Consider the following 26,065-nt stretch of genomic DNA (forward strand, 5'->3'; position numbering starts at 1 on the left):
GCTATTGGGTGGCAAACCCCCGTGGGGAGTCTGCATAAGCATCTAAGAATTGCTGTGAAGGGGTAACTGGTTGTGGTGCACCAGGAAAATTTGGAAAAATTACTAGGAAAGGATTAAAGAACAAAACAGAAAGCAGCATTGTTCAAGTGAATAAAGGCACTATTTGTCTGTGTCTCAGTGCTGTCTTCTCATTACAGAAAGGCTGTGTATACAGACGGGAAAACATTCATGGGAGGAAAAGAAGGATCATTGGAGAAATAGAAGTCTGAGTCACACTATCAGAAGTGACTGTGTCATCTGGGATTCTTCAGCCTAGGGAAGAGATTACTTGGGATGTATAGCAGAAGATAGTGGGAGCCAGGTTCAAACCACACAAAATAAGGTTGCTTTCATATGTAAGGTAGTAGATCTGTGGGATTCCATGCCAAATACTGTTGTGATAATAAATGACTTTACGTGGGTTATAAGTGAGAATGGACAAATTCTTAGAAGAAAGATTCATAGAAGATGGATTCTTAGAAGATGGATTCTTTGAGGGCTATTAAATGGACAAACCACATCTGAATCAAGAAATTCTCAAAGCTGAAAATAAATGGAAATTGGGAAATCAGGAGATAGCATCATATATACTTGCTCTATTCCTGCTTTTCTTTGGCTGTCCACTTAAGCTAGATAGACCCTTAATCTGAATCAGTAAAACACCTTTATTAAGTATTTTTATTTCTTTATACAGTGGCCCAAATTATATGTACTTGACAAACAAAAAGACTGTGGCTTAGTTATTTGATGATCTCACTATCTGAAAGTCACATGATAAAAATTATTAGTATTCTTTCTATAGCTTTTATGTTTAGGAGCTTTAATCATGACTCAAAATTCTGCTGCACCTGAACTAAATAATAGAAAACCAATACAAAATGGAAATACTAAGTCTGCCCCAAATGGATTAGAAATGCAAGTACAGAAGAAAACCAAAAAGGGCTCTAGCAGAGAAGCACAAGTAAGCTGTGAGGCAGCATCAGAGACACTGGATCTTACAACACTTTTTGGGAGCATTATGGTGGAAGAGTATTTTGAGAGGAAAAGTGAACTGAATTTGCAGGTATTACATGGAACACATTTTAAATATGAAGGATGTCTGAAAAAAACAAAACCAAAATCAACACCCCCCCCCAAATTGGTCTGTAAATGTAACAGAGAACAATAGTGTATTTAATACAATACATTGTGTTAAACAAATTTGACAAATCTCATCTGCTGTACAGATGAAAGAAAGAACAATCTGTGAAATGTACTGAAATCAAACCTGAGAAACTTATGCCTAATGCAGCAGAGGTGAATTCACTGGAGGGGTAAAAATGGAAAAGGAAGATGGTAGAAACTGAGATGAATCATTACAGTAGATAGGGCAACATTAGAATTGCATATTTTAAAACCAGAGGAAGGAATAGTGATGTAAATTATGGCAGACCCAGGCAGATGAGCCCAGACAAGATCTGTAGCTGACATGGCAGATAAGAAACCTGCAGCTTGGGTGTTTTTTGCATTGAATCTTTCAGGCATGACTTCAGTTGCAGGATCTGCAGCAAGGTCTAAGTTGAGCGTGATGTCCACTATATGGGCATGAATGACAGGGAAAGGTCTCACAGTGGCTGAAAAGGAGGTATAGGCATATAGAGTAAGGTGGGAAGATTTCTCTTTTATCCCTGTCAGGTTTGAACTGAGAAAATTCTACAAAATGACATGTTTTTCTAAAGTTAAAATAGTTGTTTGGTTAGAGAGTGGTAGGACTGGAACTTAACAGAGTGGGGAAGAGAGGGCATGGAAGTCAGGAGTCTGCCTACCTGTGAGCATCCATATGAACACAGGTACCTCACATAGGACCTGACTGCAACAGAAATACATCAATCCATCTTTCTTGGATCTAACACCTGCATCCTGTATCAGCAAGTAAGAGAGTGAGTAGAACCCATCTATGCCTAATCCCAAAAAAGACACAGATTACTCAGCATGACAATTCACACAGAACTAAAGATATAAATAGCCCTAATTCTAATATTTCTCAATCTTTGCAATCTTTATCTGTTTCTGCAGAAAGCTCTGCTATCGAAGATCTATCACAACACTCTTTTACAACATGTATCATGAAATAAATGAAACAAACAAACAAACAAACCAGAAACCCAAATCAACAACCCACAATTAATGGACTACAGCAACACATAGGCTAAAGAGTGAAACAAATATCTTAATATCTGCTGGGAACATTCCCTGGCAGCATTTGACTGTGTTAGACCTTGCAGCAGTCTGCAGTTTATTATTTCGAAGTCTTACTCTTCTGAGGCTACTGATACTGAATTTCCTCCCTTTGTAGTTTGAAACAGCAAGGACATCCGATTCTGTCTTTTTCTATTTTACCATATAGTACTAGACAAAAGAGCAAAGATCACCGAGTAAAGTGCTTGCTATAATGGCACAGTTAAAGAGTGAAAGCTCTTCAGAAAGATATTTGAGGAGGTCAGTCTCCCTACTACAGATAGTGGTGTTTTGATGGACAAAAAAAGAGTTTGCTGTTTGGATTCAGACAGGTAGGGTGATGGCTTTAATTGTCTGCTCACTGACAGGCAAAAAAAAATCCCACCAAAAAAACAAACAACAAGATTTCATTCTTTTATTTGTCCATACACAGTTGATGGATGAATTAAAAATATACTTTGAGTTTATTCCCTAGGTGAAGAAAAGTTGTGTTATTCCATTTCATTCTTTGAAAACTCAACACTTCCATTAAATTCAGAGTGATATTTTAAAAATAATTTATGTGACTGTGACTGTATTCTCTGCTGACTTGCTATTGTGTTATTCCTTCTACAATGGTCTTTAGAGAACCCCAGCAAAGATTCCTTTTTTATTTTATTTTTTTTTAATGGCTAAATTGCAGTGAGAAGATATTATTTTACCTTTCTTCAGCAGCTGAAGAGCAGCACTGAAATGGAGATTCATGCACGTGCTCTTGCAACAGGCTGTGCACTGAAGGCTTGTTCTGAAAAGAACCACTGGAATGCTGAGATAATTGAAAGATGTGATGTGCTTGACATGACCTGATATTCTGAAATATTTCTAGGCAATTTTTTAGGTAAGTTAGTGATGGAGCCACCAGGACATTTTTGTAGTTGATGTACTATTTCAGCTCTTCATAATTTTGCTCTAAAAATGATGGTTTAAGATAATTTTTCTAGGTGTATGAGGGTAGTACTTAAAGGCGCTAAACTGACACTGTTTACAATTGAATTGATGCAACAGTGAAGTGCTCAGCTCTCAGCAGTGTGCCAGTAATACCTCATTTTTTCAACCAAAAAGGCAACTGAAGGTTTCAACATCCTTGATTATATGCTAAGATAGACAGTGGCCTTCCAGAATATGGAATCAGACATTCTCTCTGAAGGTTTCTTTCAGTTGGAGCAAGAATTCTCCCTTCTCCCTTTACTTGAAACAGGCTAACTCTACTAAAGGAGGTTAGCATCTACCCAGAGAAACTTCTCTTTTAACATGTTTTAATAGCTGGAGATTGCCAAAGAATGGTGATCAAAAGATAAATTGTTAGCTCTAGTTAATTTTGATGCTGTATATGTTATTTACTTCTAATTATTAAACTTGTAGGGATTTGTTGGTAAGTTCTATGTTTGCAGTGCTCAGAAGTTTAGGGTACCAGAATAAATTTTGTATTCCTTTTATTGATGTGGATTTTTTCTGATACAGAATTGGGGGAAGTATACAAGCTGACTACAGAAGATAACAAAGAATGCATGCATGCTCTTTACAGAAATAGGTGTGACTATCCCTCTGGAGAAGGGAAAAAAAAAAGAGGAGGAGTGGTTCATCAGTGGGAGGTGCTGATGAAGAGCAGGGGCAGCCATTAATTAACTTCTCGCCAGAACTGTGTAAGTAGAAAATGCAATAATCCTAGCATAGCAGGCTGCCCCAAAAGGCTGAAGTGAAAGCCAGTCCATATATCTGCTTTGATTTTCATGTTGAAAGGATTCCCTAGCTCCTCCACTGCTCTACAGGGTGGTCCCCTCCCCTTATTTGTGTTAAATGCAGAAAACTCTCCATCTTCAAGCTGCCTGTGTCCCACAGTCTGCTCTTCTACATAAAGCTAAATCTGAGGTCGGTTCTGTTTCCTTTTCCTTCCCCTTATGTGTGATCTGAGTTGTTGTGCCAATCACCATGTATGGGACACAATGAGGGGCTTGTCCATTGTCAGGCAAAGGCTTCCACAGAACTTATTACTGCATCAGCATGGATCTGCAGAGTCTAAATCAAGGGATCTGAGCCCTGCTACTTGTCCTGTTAAGACTGAAGTTGTGTGTGGAGAGAAAGTAGGATAAGGATGCCAGTTAAAGGGCAAAAACCCTTTGAGGTGTGAAAAGCTAAGACAAGCAACTCCTACTAGAACAGAAGGGTGGTCAGAGTTTTGAAAGGAACTCTAGACTGCATAAGCCAGGAGCATATTTGGGTAGTGAAGGCAAAATGAGATGGAGCATTATGCAGTCAGGCTACTCTATGGAGCCAAAAATTGGTGGAGGAAATGGGAGGTGCCAGTGTGAACACATTAACTATGTGAAAATTAAGAAATTCAAGCACAGAATGAACGTAGAATTCACATTTTTCTTTGGAATTTTCTACCCTTTGAATATATTCAAAATCTGAAACACAGAAAGCTATTACTGAAAGTATTTCAGATACATAATTACATCATACACCAACTAGTTTTTGAAAAAGATGACTAATATACCCATAACACACTACCTGCAATGCCAAGAGAAGTTTTGGCTCAGGAAAGCCTGCATGGGTGATACATGCATAGCTGTGCTGAATGTAGTGCTGGCTCTTGGCACATACCCTATACATGACATACTTTGTTTCTTCCATACTGTAGAATTGATTTGATCCTAATTGCACTTGTCCATCATTAAACACACATCTTCAATATTGCTCTTACAATTCTTAGCAAGCTTTTATGTTCAGCACTGTTCTTGATTCTCAGGCTCTTGAAGGCATACCACTATGCCAGACCATCCCTTCTTTAGAAGTCATCCTTCTAATTATGAAAGTTACGAAATTTGAGAAAGAAAAACACCCAAACCCATCTGAGTCCCTCAGTCCTTTTAAACATCCCATGAAAGTTTTGTGCAGTGGGTTATTTTATGCGAAGGCCTGGCAACACTGGATGCTTGCAGGGGCTGGAGGTGCTTCTCACAACTGAGGTGTTAGGACTATGAAAAGGCAATGGCCCTGCATTGCTCTCCTTTGCTGCCTACCCCTCACCATTAGGTTTTCTGCTTAGCTCCTGGATTTGGGTGATGTGGTCAAACGAAATCCCTGGATATTTTCTTTTTCCTTTGATTTTCCAAATGTGATGGCTTGCAGGAATCCTAGCACTATGTAATTGTTTTGGTTGGAAAAGACCTTTAAGATCGAGTCCAACCGTTATCTAAGTAAGTCCCTCAGAATGACATCTCTGCATCTTTTGAACACCTCCAGGGATGGAGATTCAACCACCTCCCTAGGGAGTCTATTCGTGTTTGAGAACCTTTTCAGTGAAGTTTCTTCTAATATCCAACCTAAGCATCCCTTGCTGCAACTCGAGGCTATTTCCACTGGTTCTATAGCTTATTACTAGGGAGAAGAGACCAACACCACCCACCTGGGACCTATAGAACGAGCTTGACAATACCATAACCAACTTGGTTCTGAGAACAGGGGCTAAATTAAAGCAGTTTTGCTTCATTTCCGTAGGGGGAAGCAGACTGATTTTTGACTGTTTTTTCCTAATAAATGAGACCCTGAACACGCCCCCTCCCCCGAGAATGAATGGATCCACACTGGAACTTTTGTGTTAAGTGCTTCGGACTCCTGGAACTACCCGTGTCCCTCCCTACGGGAGATCCCAATGCTAGCCAAGTCACTCCGAGCCCTACTCCCCGCCGCATCCAAAAGAATGACGACCGCCGGCGGGCGGAGGATGGGTACTGCCGCCTCTTCAGCTCCACGTCGGGCGGCGCAGGCGCTCCCGCTATGCGCATGCGCGGCGGGGCGGGCGGAGGACAGGTGCGCAGGCGCGGCAGCGGGACCGGCCGCCGCGGGCGGGCGGGCGCGGGTCTGCATCCGGGTCGCCGCCGTGCCCATTGTCTGGGGAAGGGGCCCGGGGTTCCGCGGCGCTACATCTGAGGGCCTCTGCCCGTCCGCCGCTCACCTGCGCAGGCTTTAGTAAGTGGTCCTCAGCGGTTTTTCCTGCCCCTGGCTCGGGGAGATGGCGGGATGCCCGCCGAACGCCCTCGCACCCTTCCCCATGAGGGTTCATCGTTATCCCTCGGGCGCTTCGTGGTCCCGGCTGCCCTTTTCCCTTCCCTTTCCCCGTGCCCCTCGCCTCTGGCGCTGGTGGATCACGTCGAGTCGCTGTCTTAGGTGGTGCTCATGGCTCGGGGAGCCTCTGGCAAACCCGCCCAGCTTTCCTCCCCCCACCCCCTTCCCCTGGGTTTCTGCCGGTGCCAGGAGCTGCGAGCAGCCCGGGAGCCTCGCTCGGTGCGGTGCTGTGCTGCCTTCCTACGCCTGAAGGGAGCACGGCTGTTCCGCCGGGCAGGCAGCTCCCTCCTGGTTAGCTGTGGGTAAACCTCCCATTCTCCCCTCCATCACTTGTGGGCATGGATGACTCTGGGACCCCGGTGCCATCTGGATCTGCTCCGACGGTGTGGCGGAGACCGCTGCTGCCTGTCATGGCCATTCCTCCTTTCAACTTAAGTATCTTTAACCATGCCGAATTCTCATTGTGCCACCTAGTAACCGTACCATGTTTTTTTTTCCTGCAGTGGACCGCAGTTCGAAGAGGAGACAAGTGAAGCCTTTGGCAGCTTCGCTGCTGGAAGCTTTAGATTATGATAGCTCTGATGACAGTGATTTTAAAGTTGGAGATGCGTCAGGTAAATATGCTTCCTCATCTCCTTGGTTCAGAATTATCTCATTTTTGATTTATGGTTGCTCATTTAATATCATAGGGAGACAGAAAGCTGTTAGTGAACTGCTGGGACTTGGAGCCACTTGAAGTTCAGTAACTCAGTTGGATAACTGGAAATTCTTATCCTGTAGATAAGAAACAGCTGATTAAGCAAAATATCTATACAATACTTAATTTTTTTATCAAGAGAAACATCAGTATGTTTTGGCAGAAGCATTTGAGTAGCTCCTGTGCTGTCTGCCTTATTTTGTTGCTTTTTATTTCTTCAGTGTAGAGGTAATTTTTGAAGTCTTCACTACATTTAATATTGTAATAATGCTCTAAAACTGTTTTGGTTTGAATCAGTCAGCATAATAGTTGGTTGTCAACTTAAGAACTTGCCTGTTTCTCAAGGTTAGTTGCACTTGGTGAGTGAAAGCCTTAAGCAGAAAGATGATCTGTTCAGGTTTTTATTGTTTTTTTAAACAATAGACAAGGTGTCCATGCAGATGGCTGTGCAGAAAGGTGTATGCATTTCATACTAGAAGGAAGCCTTTGCCTCAGAGTGGTTTTGTTCTGCAGTCTTTCCTATGTGTGCAGATTCCTGTGTCTGCAGTAAACACCCACAGAAACTGCAAGCAAGCAAGATGCTAAAATAAAATTAATAAATTAAAGTATATTGGAAGGATGGGAAGGGAAAGGAGGGGCAGGACCATGTTTGTGAATCAGTTGCACATTGGGTATTATGTGGCATATGCGCAGGGGAATAAGCAGAGGTGCAGGATGTGTAAGATGTAAGGGAAGTGTTATGACAGCTTGTTAAATGACTTTGCTTCATATTTCTGCCCTGGAAACACTGATCTATGTTTTCATGTGAATGTGTTGTGCAAAAATATTCCCCACATCTGGCAGATTCCTCCTTATTAATGAACTTAAAAGTGCTTAATAGCAATTGCTCCACTGCTAGTTTTAAGATAAGCCCTAATGCTTCTGGGATCATTTTTTTCCCCCCAAGCTTAGCCATGTTTCATCTAGTGGAAGCAGGCAGCAATTGACTTAAGAGACTATAACTGATGTCATCTTGCCAATTTCATGCTAAGATTTTTGTGAGGGTTGTTTTATTTACTTTTAAACCCTTATTTGGGGGATTTTTAATAATTTCTTTTTGAGTAAGGGCACTACCATTTTTGAAGACAATTTGTCATAAAAGGGAATTATTTTTAGTTTGCTGTTCCCTATTCTGGAACAGCAGTGTAGGCAGGAATTAAAGGAAGAAGAGAACTGGTAATGGAGTATGGGAGATGGATACATAATTCAGAACAATATGTTACTTGAATAAAAGACAATAATCAAACAGTAATAAAGTTTTCTGTCTCAACTGTGTCTAAATGCAGGGGATTAATTTGTAATTACTAATCCTCTTTGACTTTTAGGATGTCATATGTAGACAGGGCGAGGGGTCAGTGTCTAGCGTTGAGAGTATTTTAATCTTGGTTTCATTTTGAGGAAATTAGATGGAGCCTCCCTTGAAAAAGCAGCACTGAATTGAAAAAAGCATATGAGAAAAAGCCTCATAAAGTTCTACTTAAAAAGTTTTACTAATTACTGGTTTGTGTTCATGTATCTCATACAGCCTTGTTTTTAACATTTCAGAATCTATATTTATCACTTGTAGGAGGAATTAATGTTCTGTTCAATGAAGTTTAAACTTTAATGAAAACACTGAAACAGCAGCAGACTGACATTTTGCATATTATTCAATGATTTTCAGTGTGAAAGGAGAAACTTGTGGGCTTTTGGAGAAGTTGGCAAATAGGAAGTTATTAAACATATAGCCTCTTAAATTGAAAGTTAAAAAGAAACATGTCATATGTGTAATAGTTGCGGGACATTTGAAACAGAACATCTGTGCTGTGATTTAAACTGGAACTGTAACAACATAGCCTAAAATTTGTTTGTATCTAGTCTCTTTAGATTTGAAACTGCTGAAACAAAGTGACTTTTTTACACACACACACAAATAAAATTAATAACTTCAAAGTTTTATATATATACCTACATGAAGAATGTGTGTGTATACGTGCAAGCAACCCTACTAGACAAATTCTGGATTGTTGCTGGTAGAAAACAGTATTTTCTGCTTGTCACAAAGCATGATGAATATTTCTACAATACTGTCAGGGCTGTTGCCTTGTTTTTTTGGTTTTTTTTTTAAATTATTATTAACCATAGAGGTCTCTCCATGTGCAGCATGTTGCAAATCAGTATTTAGTGTTTGTTTGAATTCAGGATTGTATTGTGTAGCTCCCTTACGAAATGAAACAAATGTGGCAGAAGGAGGAAGTACGGTAGTTCCACAGCTCTGCAATATATATTTATTTGATTCACAAATGCATATGTAGATGGTTTACAAAAAAAACCTTTGGAAGTCAGAAGTAAAAGGACCTTTTGAATACTGAATTAAAAGAATGCTAAAATTGTTTACTTCCTGCTCACAATGTTGCATCCATATGCATGAGCTCTAGGATGTCAAGTGATACGTGCTTGTAGACAGGATTGTGCAAGTCCAGGAGGACTGAGCCCTGAACAGTGAAGCTTTTACACATGCTCGTTGCTCTGCCAGATTTCTGGGAATATGAGATGCAGTAAGGATTTGATAAGTTGATGTTAAGTTCTTCTAGGAAGGAATCAACATTTTTGAATGTTTGTATTCAGAATCTTGATGCTTTGGTACTTTTTTTTTTTTTCAGTACAGATAAAATTTCTAATCACCTGACCTCCATTTCCACCAAAAGAAATCCGTAGGAGATATGGCCTTCACTTACAGTACAGCAAATTTATTTTCTTTTTGATTTAAGTCACATCAACAGGCTATTACTGCTTTTTTCCAGTTTAAATACCTCACCATTCTGGCATTTCTGTAGGGAGACTGATTTTAGAACTGTTATATTTGTGTAAACTTGCTTAATGTAAATAATTTTCAGGCCTGTGGGCTTTTTGTTCTGTTAATATTGAGTGAAATAGTATTTTCATGGCTTTTCTGTTTCTATGTGATAGAAATGAGTAATGCCATGTTTTAAAGTACTGTAGTTTTCTGGTCTTTTATAAACATATTGGAAAATGTGCTCCTTTATTAAGAATGTTGTATGTAATCTTAATGTGGGATCAGTCAAAAACCTTGCCCATCTGGAATCAGAAGGCGCAAATATGTGACAAAATGACAATACTGTAATGTACCCAAATGAAGTTTTGGTGCATAGTTGTAGAGTAATTCCCATCACAATTCCAAAGCAAGGGTTTACCAATTTTCTTCTCTCTTCACTGGTGAAGTTGGTCAGTTTTGTCAGCTTATATACTGAAATGATGCAGAGAAATGTAGTGTGGTCCCTGAACAAAAATGATGTGTGAATTTAAGGGCTGTCTCTCTATCTCAGTGTAGCTTAGAGGAGTGTCGCTGAACACTGCCTTAAAGAACTGGATTCTGTCACTACTTCTGGTACATGTCTTGTAGACTCATTTTCAGAGGCATTTGTATCCATTTGGGGTTTTGGTATTGAGTGTGGAGCCTGACTTGCAAAAATATTATGTACTATTACTGCTATTGAAGGCAGTAGGAGTTTTGTTTAAAATATGTGATGACCTATATAAATGCATATATCAGGTATTCTGAAAAACCTGTGACTATCTAGAAATAAAAAGTTGCAAATACCTTTATCTTTCTGTAATTCATTTCCTCTCAGCACAATGGAGATTCCACTTTTGCTTTTCTGTACAGGATATTGTAATATAAAGAAATGTTTGTGAAGCACCGAAGTAGTGTAGTGATACAAAATAGTGTACTGAAATGTTGATGAAGAAATTAGTAGGTTTGTTTTTAAGACTAAAACTTGATAAGCAATGGAAGAGTTGTAGGCTTTTTCAGTAGACAGTGATGGTAAAAATAAAAATGGAACAGCCACTCATTGGTAAATTATCATTTAACTGCACAATCTTAATTGTTACAGTAACTTCAAGGCTTGGCTTTGGAACTGTAATATGTAACCCCTCATACTGGAATCCCAGAGGGCTCTTTATCATCAGGAAAATGAAAACCATGGGCATTATGTTCTCTTGGGTTGTCTTCATCCCAAGTGATCTCTTTTATTCCTATAGATGCCTAGCACTTGAAGTAACACTTTGGAGTGACTGACAAGTATTTTGAACTTGCACTGTCTTTGAAAACATTGAGATTTCTGTTCATCCATGTATTTACTGAAAGTAGAGAAATAATGTAACAGAAATCTAGGCTTTGATTCCAGTGTGTCTGGGCAGGATGGATTTAGTGATGGGATGAGATTTTTATTTTTTTTTCCCCCTCCTCCTCCAAATGTGACTCTTTGTGCCTTGTCTTTCCAGTCTGTCAGTTACGGAACCCTGGCTTATTGGTACAGTGTTATTCTGCTTGTTCAGTTGGTCTTGAACAGTATTTTTATGGTCTCCAACTTTATTATTCTTACTTGACTTTCTCTTGCATCTCTTTTTTGTGTGTATATGTCTGTCTCTTCTGTATTACTTACCAACTGGTGAAGGTTCTTCCCTGCTTTACTAACTCTAGCTTGGTGGGATGGTCTGTTTGCAGCCTCTGAGAGTCTAGACATGATCACTGAAGATGGGATGTTTCAAGTGTTCCTTGGGCATATGCTTAATACAGTACTATAGGGGTTTAGACTCAGCATGTTGTGTCCCAGACACATGTTCAGCTGTCTCCCAGATGTCACTTCCCTTACATAAGACCTCCCTTAGGTGTTTCTTAAATATTCCAGCTCACAATTCAATAATTTATATTGAAATCCAATTGTATGCATTACTCAGGACTGTAGCTTTGCAGAGGGAAATCATGGGGTATGCAGCACTTCATCCTAAAAAAGTAAGGTTTGGTAACATTAGAAAGTGGGAAACCTGAAGAAGATTCATGAGATAGAGTATCCAGTGCCATCTGGGTTATAGCTTTGTAAATAAGGCAGTTCCTGATGTCTCAAGTGAAAACTGACAGCCTTTAGTTCTGAGTGATTTTGTAATTTGAGTAGATGTCTACTGAAATGCTGATACAATTATTGCTAGTGTAGAAGTGAGGAAACCACTTAGCAAACGAGCTTCATTTATTTTTCTCTTTCCAAAATTATTCCAGATGCTTTTCTTCTGCTATCTGGCATTGGCTAGGCTTTGTTAGTGGAAGAGGTGAGCTCAAAGTGTTTCACTACCTTTATCCTTCTGATTTCACTTTAGAACAGGCAACAAAGCTCCCTTTTAGAGGGCTGCTTGTTAAGCTAAATACTGTTTTGAAGAATCAGCCTGTCTTCTGTGAGTGGGGAGCTGTCTACTTACACAGTGTAGCACTTACTCTCTGTGTACAGGGATGGTCTTACAATAATAAAATATATTCACAGGGTGTTACAAAATAGTCCTGCAAAACCCTGAGAGAATTTTAACTGCTTTAGTGATTTCAGTGGCTTTCCACTGAGGTCTTGTGCATAGTGTCTGTTATACAAGACTCCAAAGCTGATGTGCATGGAGATTGACAGTCACTTGTTTATCTTCATTACAATTTTTGATGCTAATTCTTGAGCCTAATGTTCTGTCCCTGAGAATTCCTCTCCGAATTATCCTTCTTGGATTTGACTGCCACCTGCTGTTACACTGCACAGAGCTAAAGGTACACAAGGTGTACAGAAATAAATTATGCCATTCTCACAACTGTTACCTCTCATATTTGTTCTCAGTGTAACTCTATGTACTTCACTATTTGATGGAATAGCTGGCCTCATCTTGCGCTGAGAGTAGCTTGACTTTCCTCCCATAGGGAATGACATGACATGGTTGCCAAGTTGAAAGAGCTATTCTTTAAGAATTTCTTTCAAGATGAAAATTGTATACTACGGCCTCTTCCTAACTGAAGGTGCGTCTGACAGAGGAACACCTGCAAAAATAGCTGTTATCACAGAATAGCTCTTTCTACAGAAGCACCTAGCACAGTGGATGCATTCAGATAGAAGAGGAATATTCCTTACTATAGGTATTTGGTGTGTACATGCAGGCAGAAAGAGTAAAAAGTGTAATGTGCAAAAAATAAGAAAAAAACAAACATTGGCTGGAGAGAAGTGAATGCAACTAATATTTATATATTCTCTGCTTTATGCTCTTTGCAAGGCATAAAACAGCTGGAAGGTATTTGTAGTGTTGTAGTAATGATGTTAAAGGTTAAACTATAGCTGGACTAAAATTCCCCTCCGAAATGAAGTGAAAGATCAAATTCTTAAGAATTCTAAGCATGATTAGAAATCAAAGAGCACAGTTAATGTATCCAAAGAAATTACTGTTGTGGAGTTATGACGGGAAAGTAAAACAAAATAAAATAATGTAAGGTACCTTAAAAATCCCCTTGAAACAGAAAACTCTATACTACCTTATTTACAATGAGACAGGTAGTGCACATTAGCACTCAGAATCTGTGAAGTGAGATACAAAACTACATTCTGCTTTCTAGACGTAGATGGCATTTAATCTGTAATGTCTAGTATGAGAGTCTAGCTTTAGGGGTTACTTTGAAGTGTTTGTGAGAGCTGGCAAAGATGATAACCTGGCTTGGGTTGGAAGGGACTTTTAAAGATCATCTAGGCTAACTCCCTGCTGTGGTAAGGAACATCTTTTACTGAATCTGATTGCTCAAAGCCCCATCTAGTCTTACGTTGAATAATTCTGGTGATGGAGCATCCATAGCTTCTCTAGGCAACTTGTCCCAGTGTCTCACCAGCCTCCCTGTAAAAAAAAATAATTCTTCCTCCATACCCTCCTCCAGGTTAGAAATGATTCCACTGTTCTTGTTACTACACACCTTGATGAAAAGTCTCTTTTATCAGTGCTTAAAAATATGTAAAGGGTGGATGTCAAGAGGATGCAGCCAGTCTCTTTTCAGTGTCACCCAGTGATAGGATAAAGGAGATGAGGCACAAACTAGAACACAAGAAGTTCTACCCAAATGCTCACTGGAACAGGCTGCCCAGAGAAGTTGTGCAGCCTTCACTGGAGAATTTTAAAACCCATTTGGATGTGTTGCTGTGAAGCCTTATTGGTGTGCCCCTGCTTTAGTGGGGGTATTGAACTAAATGACTCCAGGAGTCCCTTCCAGCCCCCACCAATCTGTGATTCTGGGATAAGGCCCCTTTGTGTGTTGAAAGGCTGCAATAAGATCTCCCTGGAACCTACTCTTCACAAGGCCGAACAACCCCAACTCCGTCTTTCTTCACAGGAGAGTTTTCAGCCCTCTGGCCATTTTTTCCTGAGCCCCTGCAGGAGCTACCTGTCCATCCAGGCCAGTTGTCTTCACTGATAGTTTGTTTTATGACACATGGGGAGAGCTTGCCCCTGTGCTTCTAAGGCTTCCTTTATGAAGAATGTCCAGCTTTCCTGGACCCCTTTGCCCTTCAGGACTGTCTCCCAAGGCACACTCTTGGCCAGTATCCTGAACAGTCCAAATTCTGCCCTCTGGAAGTCTGTGGCAGCAGTTTTACTGGCACACACCCACACACCCATCCCCCAGTCTTACTTTATCAAGGAGTGAGAATTCTGTCATTCTGTAATCACTAAGCCCAAGAAGGCCTCTGACCACCACATCACCCACAAGTCCTGACAAGTTTGTAAACAGTAGGTCTAGTGAGGCACATACAATGTGTCAGGAAGTTCTCTTCTGCACACTTCAGGACCCTCTTAGATTGTTTCTTCTCTTCTGTGTTGTATTTCCAGCAGACATCTGGTAAATTGAAGTCTCCTGTGAGAACAAAGGCTGGTGATTTGGAGACTTTTTCCAGTTGCTGGTAAAATACCTTATAAACCCCCTCACCCTGGCCGGGTGGTCTGTAACAGAATATCTGCCTTGTAGGCCTTTCCCTAATTGCTGTCCATAAGCATGTGACCTTAGCATTATAGTTGTTGAGTTCTACACAATCAAAACACTCCCTAACGTAGAGTGCCTCTGTAACACCTCTCCTTCCCTGCCTATCCCTTCCAAAGAGCTTCTCCATTTTTGTGCAGCCTTTCGCTTAGAAGACTGCACAATACCTGGTGTGACTCCATTCTCTTTTCTTTGTCTCTCTAAAGGTTAGAATATTTGCAGGGAACTTTTACCTTCTATTAGCAGCTTGTAAGGAGCTGATCACATGAATGTCCTGATCACTAGTAATACTGCTGATTGTGTGACAGTCAACCAAAACAAAATCAAATCAGTCTCCTTCAAGTACTTCCAGATTCTATCATGGTAACAACTGAGTTACTAGCTAGCCGCAGACCTTGTTCTGTAGGGTGGTAATAAATGCCAGGTCAAGTGTGTAGCATGCTGACCCCACTGTTGAGTTTATTTGGCTTTATAAAGGTATGGGTGTGCACAGGTTCTGTGTGAGGTGATAGTGGTGGGGTGTTTCATGTGGTAACTAAAGCAGTTAAGGGTTTAAAAACAAATTGTAGCCATAGACTCATAGAATTGCTTTGGTTGAAAGAGACCATTGAGCATCAACGTGTTGTTTCTTTATCGAGAACTTGGTGATGGCTCTGAACAAGCTGAAAACGGAACCATTGCCTAATTGATCTTGCACTGGATGAAGCAACTTCTTTTTTTCTTGCTAATTTAAAATTATTTTTTTTTTTAGTTTTTCATCATTAAAACTAATACTATAAATGGAAAGTAGTAGGTGAGTATAGGATGAGAGATAGTAGAGATGGATGACGTCTGTAAATTTTTAACTAGTTAACATTATTTCCCAGTATTATTTACATGTAGTTTATAGTACAGATGGCTTATTTGTGTGTGATTTTTTTTTTTTTAATACAAACCTGGGGGGTTTTTGTATTGTTAATTGATGGAAGTAGTGACTACATACAGAACAATACCATATGATAGAAGATGAGATATGATACAATACCATATGGTATAAGGTTAGAATTTAAGGATGGTTGTGAAGGTGCAACACTGACCGAGGCATAACTTATGCAGGATCAATATGTGTAATAATATTGGAAATTAAAAGAGCTCCCCTAAATCAGGAAAATAATTGTGTACTAAAAATGAAGGTGTAGCATTATCCATACTATTGTTAGTACTTGTTACATAAACTCTTCAATTTGTAATTTTAAACCTCTTCTGTTGGTTAGGTGTTTTATTTTGAAGATTTCTTTAGAAAACACCTCCAGAACTTAAAAACTGGAATGCTCTTTCTTTAAGATGTGACTTCACATGGAAATTATTCTGTGCTACTGCTTTTTGTTAATGAGCTGCAGTTCAAAGGAACATTTAAATGTTCATTTAAGAAATTCTGCCATCTTTTTTTTACCATCTTATGCACTCATGTTTAACAGATTCTCAGCATACCACTCGAAATAGCAGTATTTGGACACCAGCTGAAAAATAGGTGGAATACCTAATGAGGGAGGAACATGCATCATTCTTTTGTTTAGCAACTTGCTTCAACAGATTTTATTTTTTTGGGGTACATTTGTGTCGGAACTTTTTTTAAATTTTCATATGCTCAACAGATTCTGAAGGAAGTGGTCATGGGAGTGAAGATGCATCAAAGGACAGTGGTGAAGGTTCCTGTACTGAATCAGAAGAAAATATCTTGGAGGAGGAACCGACAGAAGAGAAAGTAGAGGAGCAACAGCCAAAAAGTTCCACCGAAGAAGAGGTACCGACAGCAGACAAAGAGGTAATTAAAACCGAAAAGAAAGAGCAAGAAGATGAAGAAGAAAAGCCAAAAAAGAAGAAAGAGAAGGAGAAAGCAGCTGAACCTGACGCAGTGGCTGATGAGCAGACAAATGAACCAAAAAAATGGAATTTGCGCAGGAACCGACCTTTGCTGGATTTTGTATCGATGGAAGGGCTAAATGACATGGATGACTATGACAGCGAAGATGACAATGACTGGAGGCCTACTGCTGAGAAAAAAAAAGGTAAAAATGCACTGCGAAAAGAGGGGAGTGATGGAGATAACGAGGATGATGAAGATGATGGAAGCGGGAGTGATGAGGATGACAATGATGAGGAAGGTAATGAAGAAGATAACAGCAGCACCGCTAGTGATGGAGGATCCAAGAAGAAGAAGAGTAAAGTTCTTAACAGGAATAATGCAGATGATGAGGAATTGACAAATGATAGCCTGGCTCTTTCACAAAGCAAGAGTAATGAGGTAGTGAAACCACCTTTCTATAATCTATCTCTTGACAAATGGAAGCTACTCCCTAGTATCTATTCTGTTAATTTGAAAAGTTAAACTGATTGGCTGGAATTCTGTTTACAGGATTAAACAAAGCAACAAAACTGTGCTAAATAGGCCCTACATATTAAATACCCTTGCTTGGACAGTCTGTCTAATCTAATGCCATTAAAGTCAATAGAATGGCTTCTCTTGACTTTAAGAGGGATTGGATTGTTTCTGAAGCAAAGGAGGTCCAGTATGCAACACTTACATTTGAGCATATATGTTGAATATCTGTGATGTTTTAAATGTTAAAACATCTGTGACATATTCATAAAGTAGCTGAATGACAGATTATTATTTATCCTACCCCTTCTTTGAGAGAAACATCAAAGTCTGAACACTAAGTTCACTAGATAGAAGAATTCTAAGTAAAGAAATAAACACACTGGGCTTTAAATCATGGCAGTCATGGTAATTGATGTCAGGCTTGCTTACAATGCTCACAAATGAGGTAGTTTCTTACAGTACTAAAAAGCATTTGGGAACTATTTTTATTATATTAAATATCTTCTGATTGCAGTATGTGAAAATTCTCTGAATGTTTAATAATGCAACCTTTTTTCCTCTGCACAAGTAGAATTGCCTTGAAGGTTGTGCCTGCAGAAAAGGTGTTAGGTTGCCAGAATGGTTGACTTCATGTCCTGCTGTAGCAAACTACATTCAGTTTTCAGCAAATACTTGCAATGTCAACATAACATTTGATAAGTAATACTGGTATGACACTAAAGTTCTGCTCTTCCATTTAAATTTTATTTTAGTGTGTAAAATGACAGGGAGCTAGACAGTATTTGGAAGAATTGGATACTTTGGTTTGTATTATATATATCTATATGACTGCAGATGAGCTGTACTGTTTTACTTGCCAGTAATAATTGTGATTGGGAAAAAAAGAGGCATAATTCTGTTTTGGGGGTTTTTGGGGGTTTTTTTTTTGGTTATTTTTTTGCATAGTCCTCTTTCATTGTCTAGCTCTGTAATTCTAGTCATGTTACCCATATTTTTTGGCTTAGGACCTGAAAGTGCTGTACCAATACTAATGATCAGAACTTCAAACAGACATGGGTAGTTTTCTTTCAGAGTTGTTTCCCATATTGGAATGGAGTTGCAAGTCTACACACTTAGGAATATAACCATAATTTCCATTTACTCAAACAAACAAACAAAAAATCAGGCTTATTTCAGATACTCAGAGCTGTCTCTCATGTATCTTCTGTGGAGAATCTTAATATGCATGCACATCAGGCCTTGGATTTAGGACACTGATCAAAAGATAAAATCAAACTCTGAAAATTTGAAGTTCAGATAGTAATTTTGTAACTGATAATTTATCTTCACTGCATGTAAAGCAAAGTACTGTTTATCTTACTAAGTCTTGCAGCAGTGAGTATCAGTAGACTGGATTATAGACTAATATTTAGATTGATACTTAACTGTATTATAACCGTGTACTCTCCACTACTATAATGTCATAAAATGGTAGGGAAGAAATAGTATTCTGTCTAGCAGACAAATCTTGCACAATCTCATTACACTGCAGAAGGTAAGTTCTTAGAAAAGCAGCTGTCTGAATGCATAATTAATAAAAGAAAAAATGTTCAGGTAATTAACTCTGAACATAAGATAGTGTCCTTAATATGCATTCTTCCTTTCCTTACATTTTTAGGGTGGGTGTTGGAGGAGGGTGTTGACAGCAAGTTGTTTAGATGTTATTTATGTGTAAAATTCTATTTTATTTTTCTGTACTTTAGAAAAATATTTTGAGGTCTGCAGATACAGTATTTTACCTTGTGCTGTAAGGAAATACTAAGTGCTTTTCTACTCTTTTAAGCACAGAATACAAACTTTGCTTTCTTCTCCAGGGTCAAGCATCATTAGTAGATAAATAGTGCTTTTCTGTTTTTATAATTGCTAACCACTTTATGGGATTCTTCTGTTCTCAGTAGGGTGGTTATTTTATTTATTAATTTTTGTTTAATTCCTCTAAAAGATTTATATAGGCATATTGCTTGAAATGCTCACTTGTTCATTAACACCACAGAAATGGGAATGACATAGTGATTTAGCTGAAATCCTTTTCTCCTCCTTGAAAAGGGAGCAGGACTTGCTCAGGAGATGGCAGCAGTTTCATCTCTGCATGAAAGTTCCCATTCTTTAGATGTGGATTCAGCTTTTGGGATGGGGTCTTCCAGGTGTTTACATGGGTGAAGCAGGGGAGAGAGAGCAGCATACGTTGCAGATCACTCCCTCTCCATGTCTGCACAGAAAATTAATCCTGCTAGTCTGTTCTGCCCAGAAAATAAGTTCTGCTATTCTGTTCGACCTGCTGGCTGTCTTCATGTAATGTAAACTAGATCCAAATTTGATGCCCTTCCATTATTGCTTTTTTCCTTTTTCCTTCCCCCCACCCCCATGTTTGTATATGTTCTCTCTGCCTAAACACCTGGTGCTACTTCAGTGTTGTTTGCACACTGCAATTCTGTTTATTTAATTTAAAGTAATAGTTTAGCCAGTGTGCCCCTTCCTTAAAGGCACAGCGTCAAACGGCCACAGGTTTTCATTGTTGTTTTGCCTTTTTTTTTTCCCTTCTTTTTTGTAAATTACCAGATCTTAGGCTTCTGTAGCAGTAGAGATTGCAAATTTCTTTCAGACTTCCATTAGTGGAGCCAAGTAACAGTTTAAGTCAAAGGTACTGTCAGAAAAAGCTGATTTCTGTAAATCTCAGATGCATCTGAGAAGGATGTGCCACAGCACAGCAATTCTGCCAAAGTTAAGAGTATCTACTGCCATTTTCCTATCTGTAATACGAATGGTAAGCCAAGTGTGGGTATTTTGAGTAATGATGGGCCACAGTATTTTTGAAGGGGAAAAAAAAAAGGGCAAGTTTCTTGCTTTCCTTAAAATGCTTTGGAACTTCTCCTAAGAAGAGGATGTTGGAAGAAATGCTCTGTAAATCTGAAGTCTGTAGTGGAGAATCTTGCCTTTTTCACAATTAACTGCAGTCCTGTAAGCAAGCATGACTGTGGGAATGGTTTTATAATGTTAGAGTTTTACTTCTGGATGAGAGATTGGGGGTTTTTATAGGTTGTTTCCTTATATTGTTAAGAGAAAATGCCTGAGAGACCCAGAAGCCTTTCCTAAATGCTACAAGTATGTGTTTGACCTTTCCTAGGTCAAAAATGTTGCAACAGCCACCTCTGCTACTTGAGATAAACTATTTGAATCCAGCTTTAGGTGGTAAGATTATTTTACATCTTTATCTTGCATTAAATTCCAGCAGCAGTTCTCCCCTTGCCCTCCAAATAGATGCGCACATAAATGTCAAACACAAAGAGACTTTGTTAATGATTCACTGTAAATTTGGTGTGGAGATTTAACTGTATCAGATCAAGAGGCTCTCATGAATAACTGTATAGATTAGTGTGAGAATTTAAGATCCTTGAGGATGAAAACCAACTTCAGGTAGCATTCATGATACTTCTTACCTGCTTAGGCTGCACAGGCACAATATTGATACTGTGTTTTAAGTGGGAGGTTAGAATGAGAAAATGGGGGCAGGGGGGGAAAACCCATATTTAGAGAGGGCATCTTCCACTCTTTTTTTTGTTGTTTGTAGAATACCACAACAGTTTTGGAATATTCTGTTATTTTTGAAGGGATACCATTTAGGCTTGAACTCTCAGCCTCTAATCTGCCATTTCTTTATATTGCAATTATTTTTCAATGGTGTCCCAAATTTCACACTTGCTTCTATACCTTCATACCACCAATGAATGTAGTTCAAGCTCAAGGCTTGCCTTTAGTGAAAAAGAAAAGAAAATGTATGGAAGCTGTGAATATTAGTAGAAGAGACAGTGATTTTTTTTCTCACAATGCAAAGCCTAAATGGACTCTATGAAAAGAAGTAATTGAAAAGTGAATAAACTTACCTATACCCTTATTTGGTTTGTAAAACAATTTTCTGTGTTTCCTTAAAGAATGCAGCCTTTAACAGAGAATTTCTCTAAGTGGTGTAGTTCACAATCCACTTAAAGAAAGCTGCCAAAACAGGGAAATGTATTTGTTCTGCAAATTCTTACTTCTGTATGAAATCAGATGAAAATAAGTTGTTATAATTTTAATAAATGATACGGTTTTTACTTAGAGACACAGAAATTTGTGTTACAACAAAGTTGAACTGAGTTGGTAATTTGTTATAGTTTATGTAAGTGAAAACTTGGCAGGCTTGTTTGTATTTTCAGATTTTCTAGATCCACATGAGTGGTGGTGTTTGGTTGTTTTGTTTGCAAGGTGCAGATTTTAACAATGTTCCAAATACTGGGACATTTGAAGGTCACATTTGGCCTTAGTGTTTTCCTTTTAACTTTTAAATGTTGTTTAAGGAATGTATGTTTGTTTCTCGTTGTGGAATATAAATATGTTACAGACATATGTTTCTATCTGAGGAAATAAGACCCTTCTGTGGCTTTTTGATCTTAACAGTCTTGTAGATACATATTGAGATCCATCCTTTCTCCTGTAGATACATATTGAGATCCATCCTTTCTCCTAGCTCTTATATTTGTGGATGAAGTGTTTAAATGTTCTGACCACAAAGAAAGTTTTAGTCTTGTGAAAAAAATTGCTCATCTTTTTTCTGTTTGTTATTCAAAAATTGAGCACATAACAGATCTTCTGTTTGTTTTAAATAAAAATGGAAGTTCCTAGCATAATCCATGTGTCTTCATTTCTCAATATTAGGACTCATTGATCCTTGAGAAGTCTCAAAATTGGAGTTCCCAGAAAATGGACCATATTTTGATTTGTTGCGTTTGTCTTGGAGATAACAGTGAAGATGCTGATGAAATAATCCAGTGTGACAACTGTGGAATAACAGTGCACGAAGGTAATACAACCCTTCTTTCTCATTGTGGGAGGAAAGCACATGCTTTGCTTTTAATTCTATTTTTACTTGCTTGCTTCAAAAAAACAACCCCTGAAACCTTTGAACTCTGGCAGGCAACTTTTTGTAACACTACTTGAATTCTTTTTAATGGTAAAACATACATCCTCTACTTTAGTAAAGCAAGTATAAGCAATTCTGGTCTACAGATACTGATGTAGTGAATCGTAGCCTGTAAATACTGGAGTTCTGCAGTGTATTTTCAGGACTTCAGAATATTCTATTAAATGTGTTTTGTCTTACTGATTTCAGTATATGATTTTGACTGCATGAACTGGGATTTAAGATCATGAGAAAAGGAGGCCTTCTAAAAGGAAAAACAGTCATAAAGAAGTTGCAGTCAAAACCAAAATGCAATGCAGCAATTACTTTTTTGTTCCTGTTGGCCTAATCATTCAACTTGGATGATTTCAATAAATAAAGTGAGAAAGCAGGTGAAGAAAAAGTTACTGTCTAATCATATAAACATTGCTTTCAACTTTGAGAATGATTTTGTTAATGTTCATAGAGGCAAGATGTATTCTTAATATCACTGGCATTAATAACTGTATTGTATAACTGTATGGACATTGACTATGTTGCTAAGAGTCCTTCATACTCTTACACACAGCTGCTTTGTAGTTTGAAAAATGTGTTCCAGTAATAAGTCAGTCTGGTTTGTAAACATGTTGGAATTCCAGAATTTGTTCTTATTTTTTCAAGTTGCCTTTAGTAGGTAGATTGCTGTGGCTGCAGACACCATGCTGTGTCAGGAAATTTGTTCTAATATCTGAGCTTTTGAGTTTTTCAGAAAATGCAGTTTCTAGCACAGAAGAGGTTCCTATTTATGAATGGGATAGAAATTGATGCAGTGATGTTTACCTGTGTTTGCCTGAAGTTGTGAAGAATAATATGCCTGTGTCTGTGAACTGATTTTGATACTTAGCAGATATATTTTCCCAAGAATCTTAGGCTCAAGGTGCTTGTTATCCTAAAATATCCAAACAAAGCTGCTGGAATACTGTTGGAATACTGCATGGTTTTTGTATGCAATTTCAAGTTGTAGTATAAATTGATGTGTTTTCTCTACTTTTCTATATCACTGTAGATACTTGTTTGGAAGAAAGTGCACTCTTTTCACACCCTGCTGGTGTCCAGCCCAGGAAACCAAATAATGATGATACCGGTGATTTGATTGTTGTTTCCCTATAGACCTTATATACTTTCTTATTGTTGACTGTTAGATAAACTGCTTCACAGGATGGGGTCTTGAACCCTTGGCTTGTGACTTTGTGCTCTGCTAATGTGGAAGTTTCTGTCTACCACAGAACCTTTCAGGTGACTTAAAAAGGTTTTTGTATGGTGGCCATTCTTGAGTCAAGCCTACTTCTGTACATCAGGGCTCCCTTCCTTCCATGAAGGGAGCTCTTGCTCTAGGTGTATATTGCTGTGCATATGGCTCCATTGCTTGTACACCTGTGTACCTGGCACTAGTGCCTTCTACTCTTGAGCACTTGGTGCAGCAGCTGCCCATTGAGTCCTGCTTTGTGTTCTTTTTGATTTGCTCACTGGTGTTAATCGACAAGATTGTGTTCATCAAGAAGATTGCTTGCTTGTGTTAACTGGTGTGGACTTTCAGGGGAAAAGAAGGGTGATAACTCTTCTTTGGATTTATCTTCTCTTTGACTGTCTTTGCTGGAGTGTGTCCAGAAAAGGGCAACAAAGCTGGTGAACAGTCTGGAGAACAGGTCTGGGGAGGAGCGGTTGTGGGAACTGTGGTTGTTTATTGTGGAGAAGACGACGCCAAGGGGAGACCTCATTGTTCTCTACAACACACTTGAGGTGGAGGCTGGTTTCTTTTATCTAAGAACAAGTGATAGGATGAGAGGAAATGGTCTCAGGTTGTACCAGGTGAGGTTTAGGTTGGATATTAGGAAAAGTGTTTTTACTGAGAGCGTGTCAGGCATTGGAACAGGCTGCCCAGGGAGTCACTGTCCCTGGAGGTGTTCAGAAGCATGTAGACATGCCACTTGGGGTCACGTTTTAGTGGGCATTGTGGTGTTGTGTTGCTGGTTGGACTTGATGATCTTAAAGATCTTTTCCAATTGAAATGATTCTGTGATGCTATAAGTCATCTGGAAGCCATTCTGCCAGTGCTCATGTGGAACATGGCAATATGGCCAAGAATTGGAGAGGGTTTCTGATTCAGACCTAGACTCACGGACCCATTCTGAACATTTTCACTTCACTTATTGGCAAGTTTTGAGGTTCTTAGAAATGAAATTTCCTTTCCAATGCAACTGTTTACTGTGTGATGTCCATATCACCTGCCTGGCCTGCATCACTTATCCAAAAGCTATCTTTGCTCTGCAGACATGTCCAAAAATCTATACATTTGCAGAGCAAATAACTAGATCAAAATGATAGAAATCTGTATTTGCCTCTAAAAATTACTAGCCTACGATTTTAATACTCACTTTTGTACTTTATGTTCATCTTGTATGTCAAACAGCCTGTAATTAATATGTCCATCAATTAAAAAAAGTTCTCATTTCACACCTCAACCTTTCCCCCCCCCCCCAAAAAAAAAACTCCCAACCCAAACAAGGCAAATATTTAATTTTTTTTGGGGGGGGGGGGGGAAACAAACACAAAACTTTGTCCCTGAATTTGTGTTTGCCTCTAGGTGGGTAGAATTCATACTTCTTTTTCTAAAAATCTTCTTTGGGCACTAATCTGTCATTGTGGATAAATGCTTTTGTGGTGAGATCTAATAGCAGGACACCTCTAACTGTGGTGTCAGGATTTTTGACATATTGATTGCAACGTGTCTGAATAAAATGTCTGGTGCATGTCACAGCATGTGCCATAGCTGAAGGTAGTTCAGTTGCCAGCTACTGTCCTTGAGTTACTCTTTGTGAATTAAATGAGAGAAGTTCTACATTTTTCCATTTTTTTTTTTCCCCCTTTTTTGCATCCCCTCTATTTGTTTCTTACTTTACTGTGATTTGTGTGTCGAGGAATAAAATTCCTCTTGCTGAAAGCTGTTAGGGTAGTTACCATTTGCTGAACAGCATAGTAGATAATTTTTGCATTTTCATTTTGTCACTTACCCTAGTCTGCTGCTTTCTGGTCTGAAAATTGATTTTGTGAGATCATGTTCTTTGTTCTTTAGTATTCTTCATTTACTATATAAAAATACTGTTCTGAATTTATGATCCTTGAATTGAGTAATGTCATGATTATACAAGTGTTGGTCTAATTAAGGGTTGAACATAACACATTTTGAATGTTGTGATCTCAGCATTTCATATTTAAAAAACAACAATTTACCTTTAAGTTACCATTTTTATGATCCATTTTCATGATCTTTATAATAAGGCCATGTTCCAGAATGTGTGTAGATGTATTTAGTGTGTGCAGATGTTCTCTTTGGCAAAAAATTAGCCTCCAAGAGAAATGAAGGAACAGATGAAGCTAAGGCAAGAATTGGGTCTCCTTATTTTCCTCAGTGATATAAATTTCAGACCAGTTGTTCTAATGGTAGCATTTTAATGTGCTTGCAGTTTTGTTTTAATGACAGTCACATAAAAAAACCAAAATGCAATTGACAGATTACAATGTCTTTAAAAACAGGGAATAAAAAAGTTTGTTTTCTGTGTTCAATAACATACACATCAATACACAACTTGGCTGTAATGGTAGGAGATGCTGTTTGTGGAACAGTAAATGTTCTAAGAGTTTTAACTGGTCCACTTCAAAGGAAGTGTAGCTGGCAGGTCAAAGGAGGTGCTCTTCCTCCTCTAATCTGCTGTGATAAGACCTCCCCTGGAGTACTATGTCCAGCTCTGGACTCCTCAGCACAAGAAGGAC

General features: G+C 38.8%; 1 protein-coding gene across 1 annotated transcript in view; it reads left to right on the top strand.

The window, feature by feature from the left end:
* The first annotated feature begins 6,118 nt into the window (after positions 1 to 6,118).
* Positions 6,119 to 26,065, top strand: part of PHF14 (PHD finger protein 14) — a 140,538-nt gene continuing 120,591 nt past the window's right edge. The window contains exons 1-4 of the mRNA XM_054161128.1: positions 6,119 to 6,267; positions 6,867 to 6,977; positions 16,553 to 17,202; positions 22,012 to 22,156. Of these exons, the coding sequence (XP_054017103.1) occupies position 6,267; positions 6,867 to 6,977; positions 16,553 to 17,202; positions 22,012 to 22,156 (907 nt within the window). The 5' untranslated portion in view covers positions 6,119 to 6,266. The remainder of the gene's footprint in view (positions 6,268 to 6,866; positions 6,978 to 16,552; positions 17,203 to 22,011; positions 22,157 to 26,065) is intronic.

The sequence above is a fragment of the Dryobates pubescens genome, chromosome 4 (genome assembly GCF_014839835.1).
Source record: "Dryobates pubescens isolate bDryPub1 chromosome 4, bDryPub1.pri, whole genome shotgun sequence".
NCBI lineage: Eukaryota > Metazoa > Chordata > Aves > Piciformes > Picidae > Dryobates > Dryobates pubescens.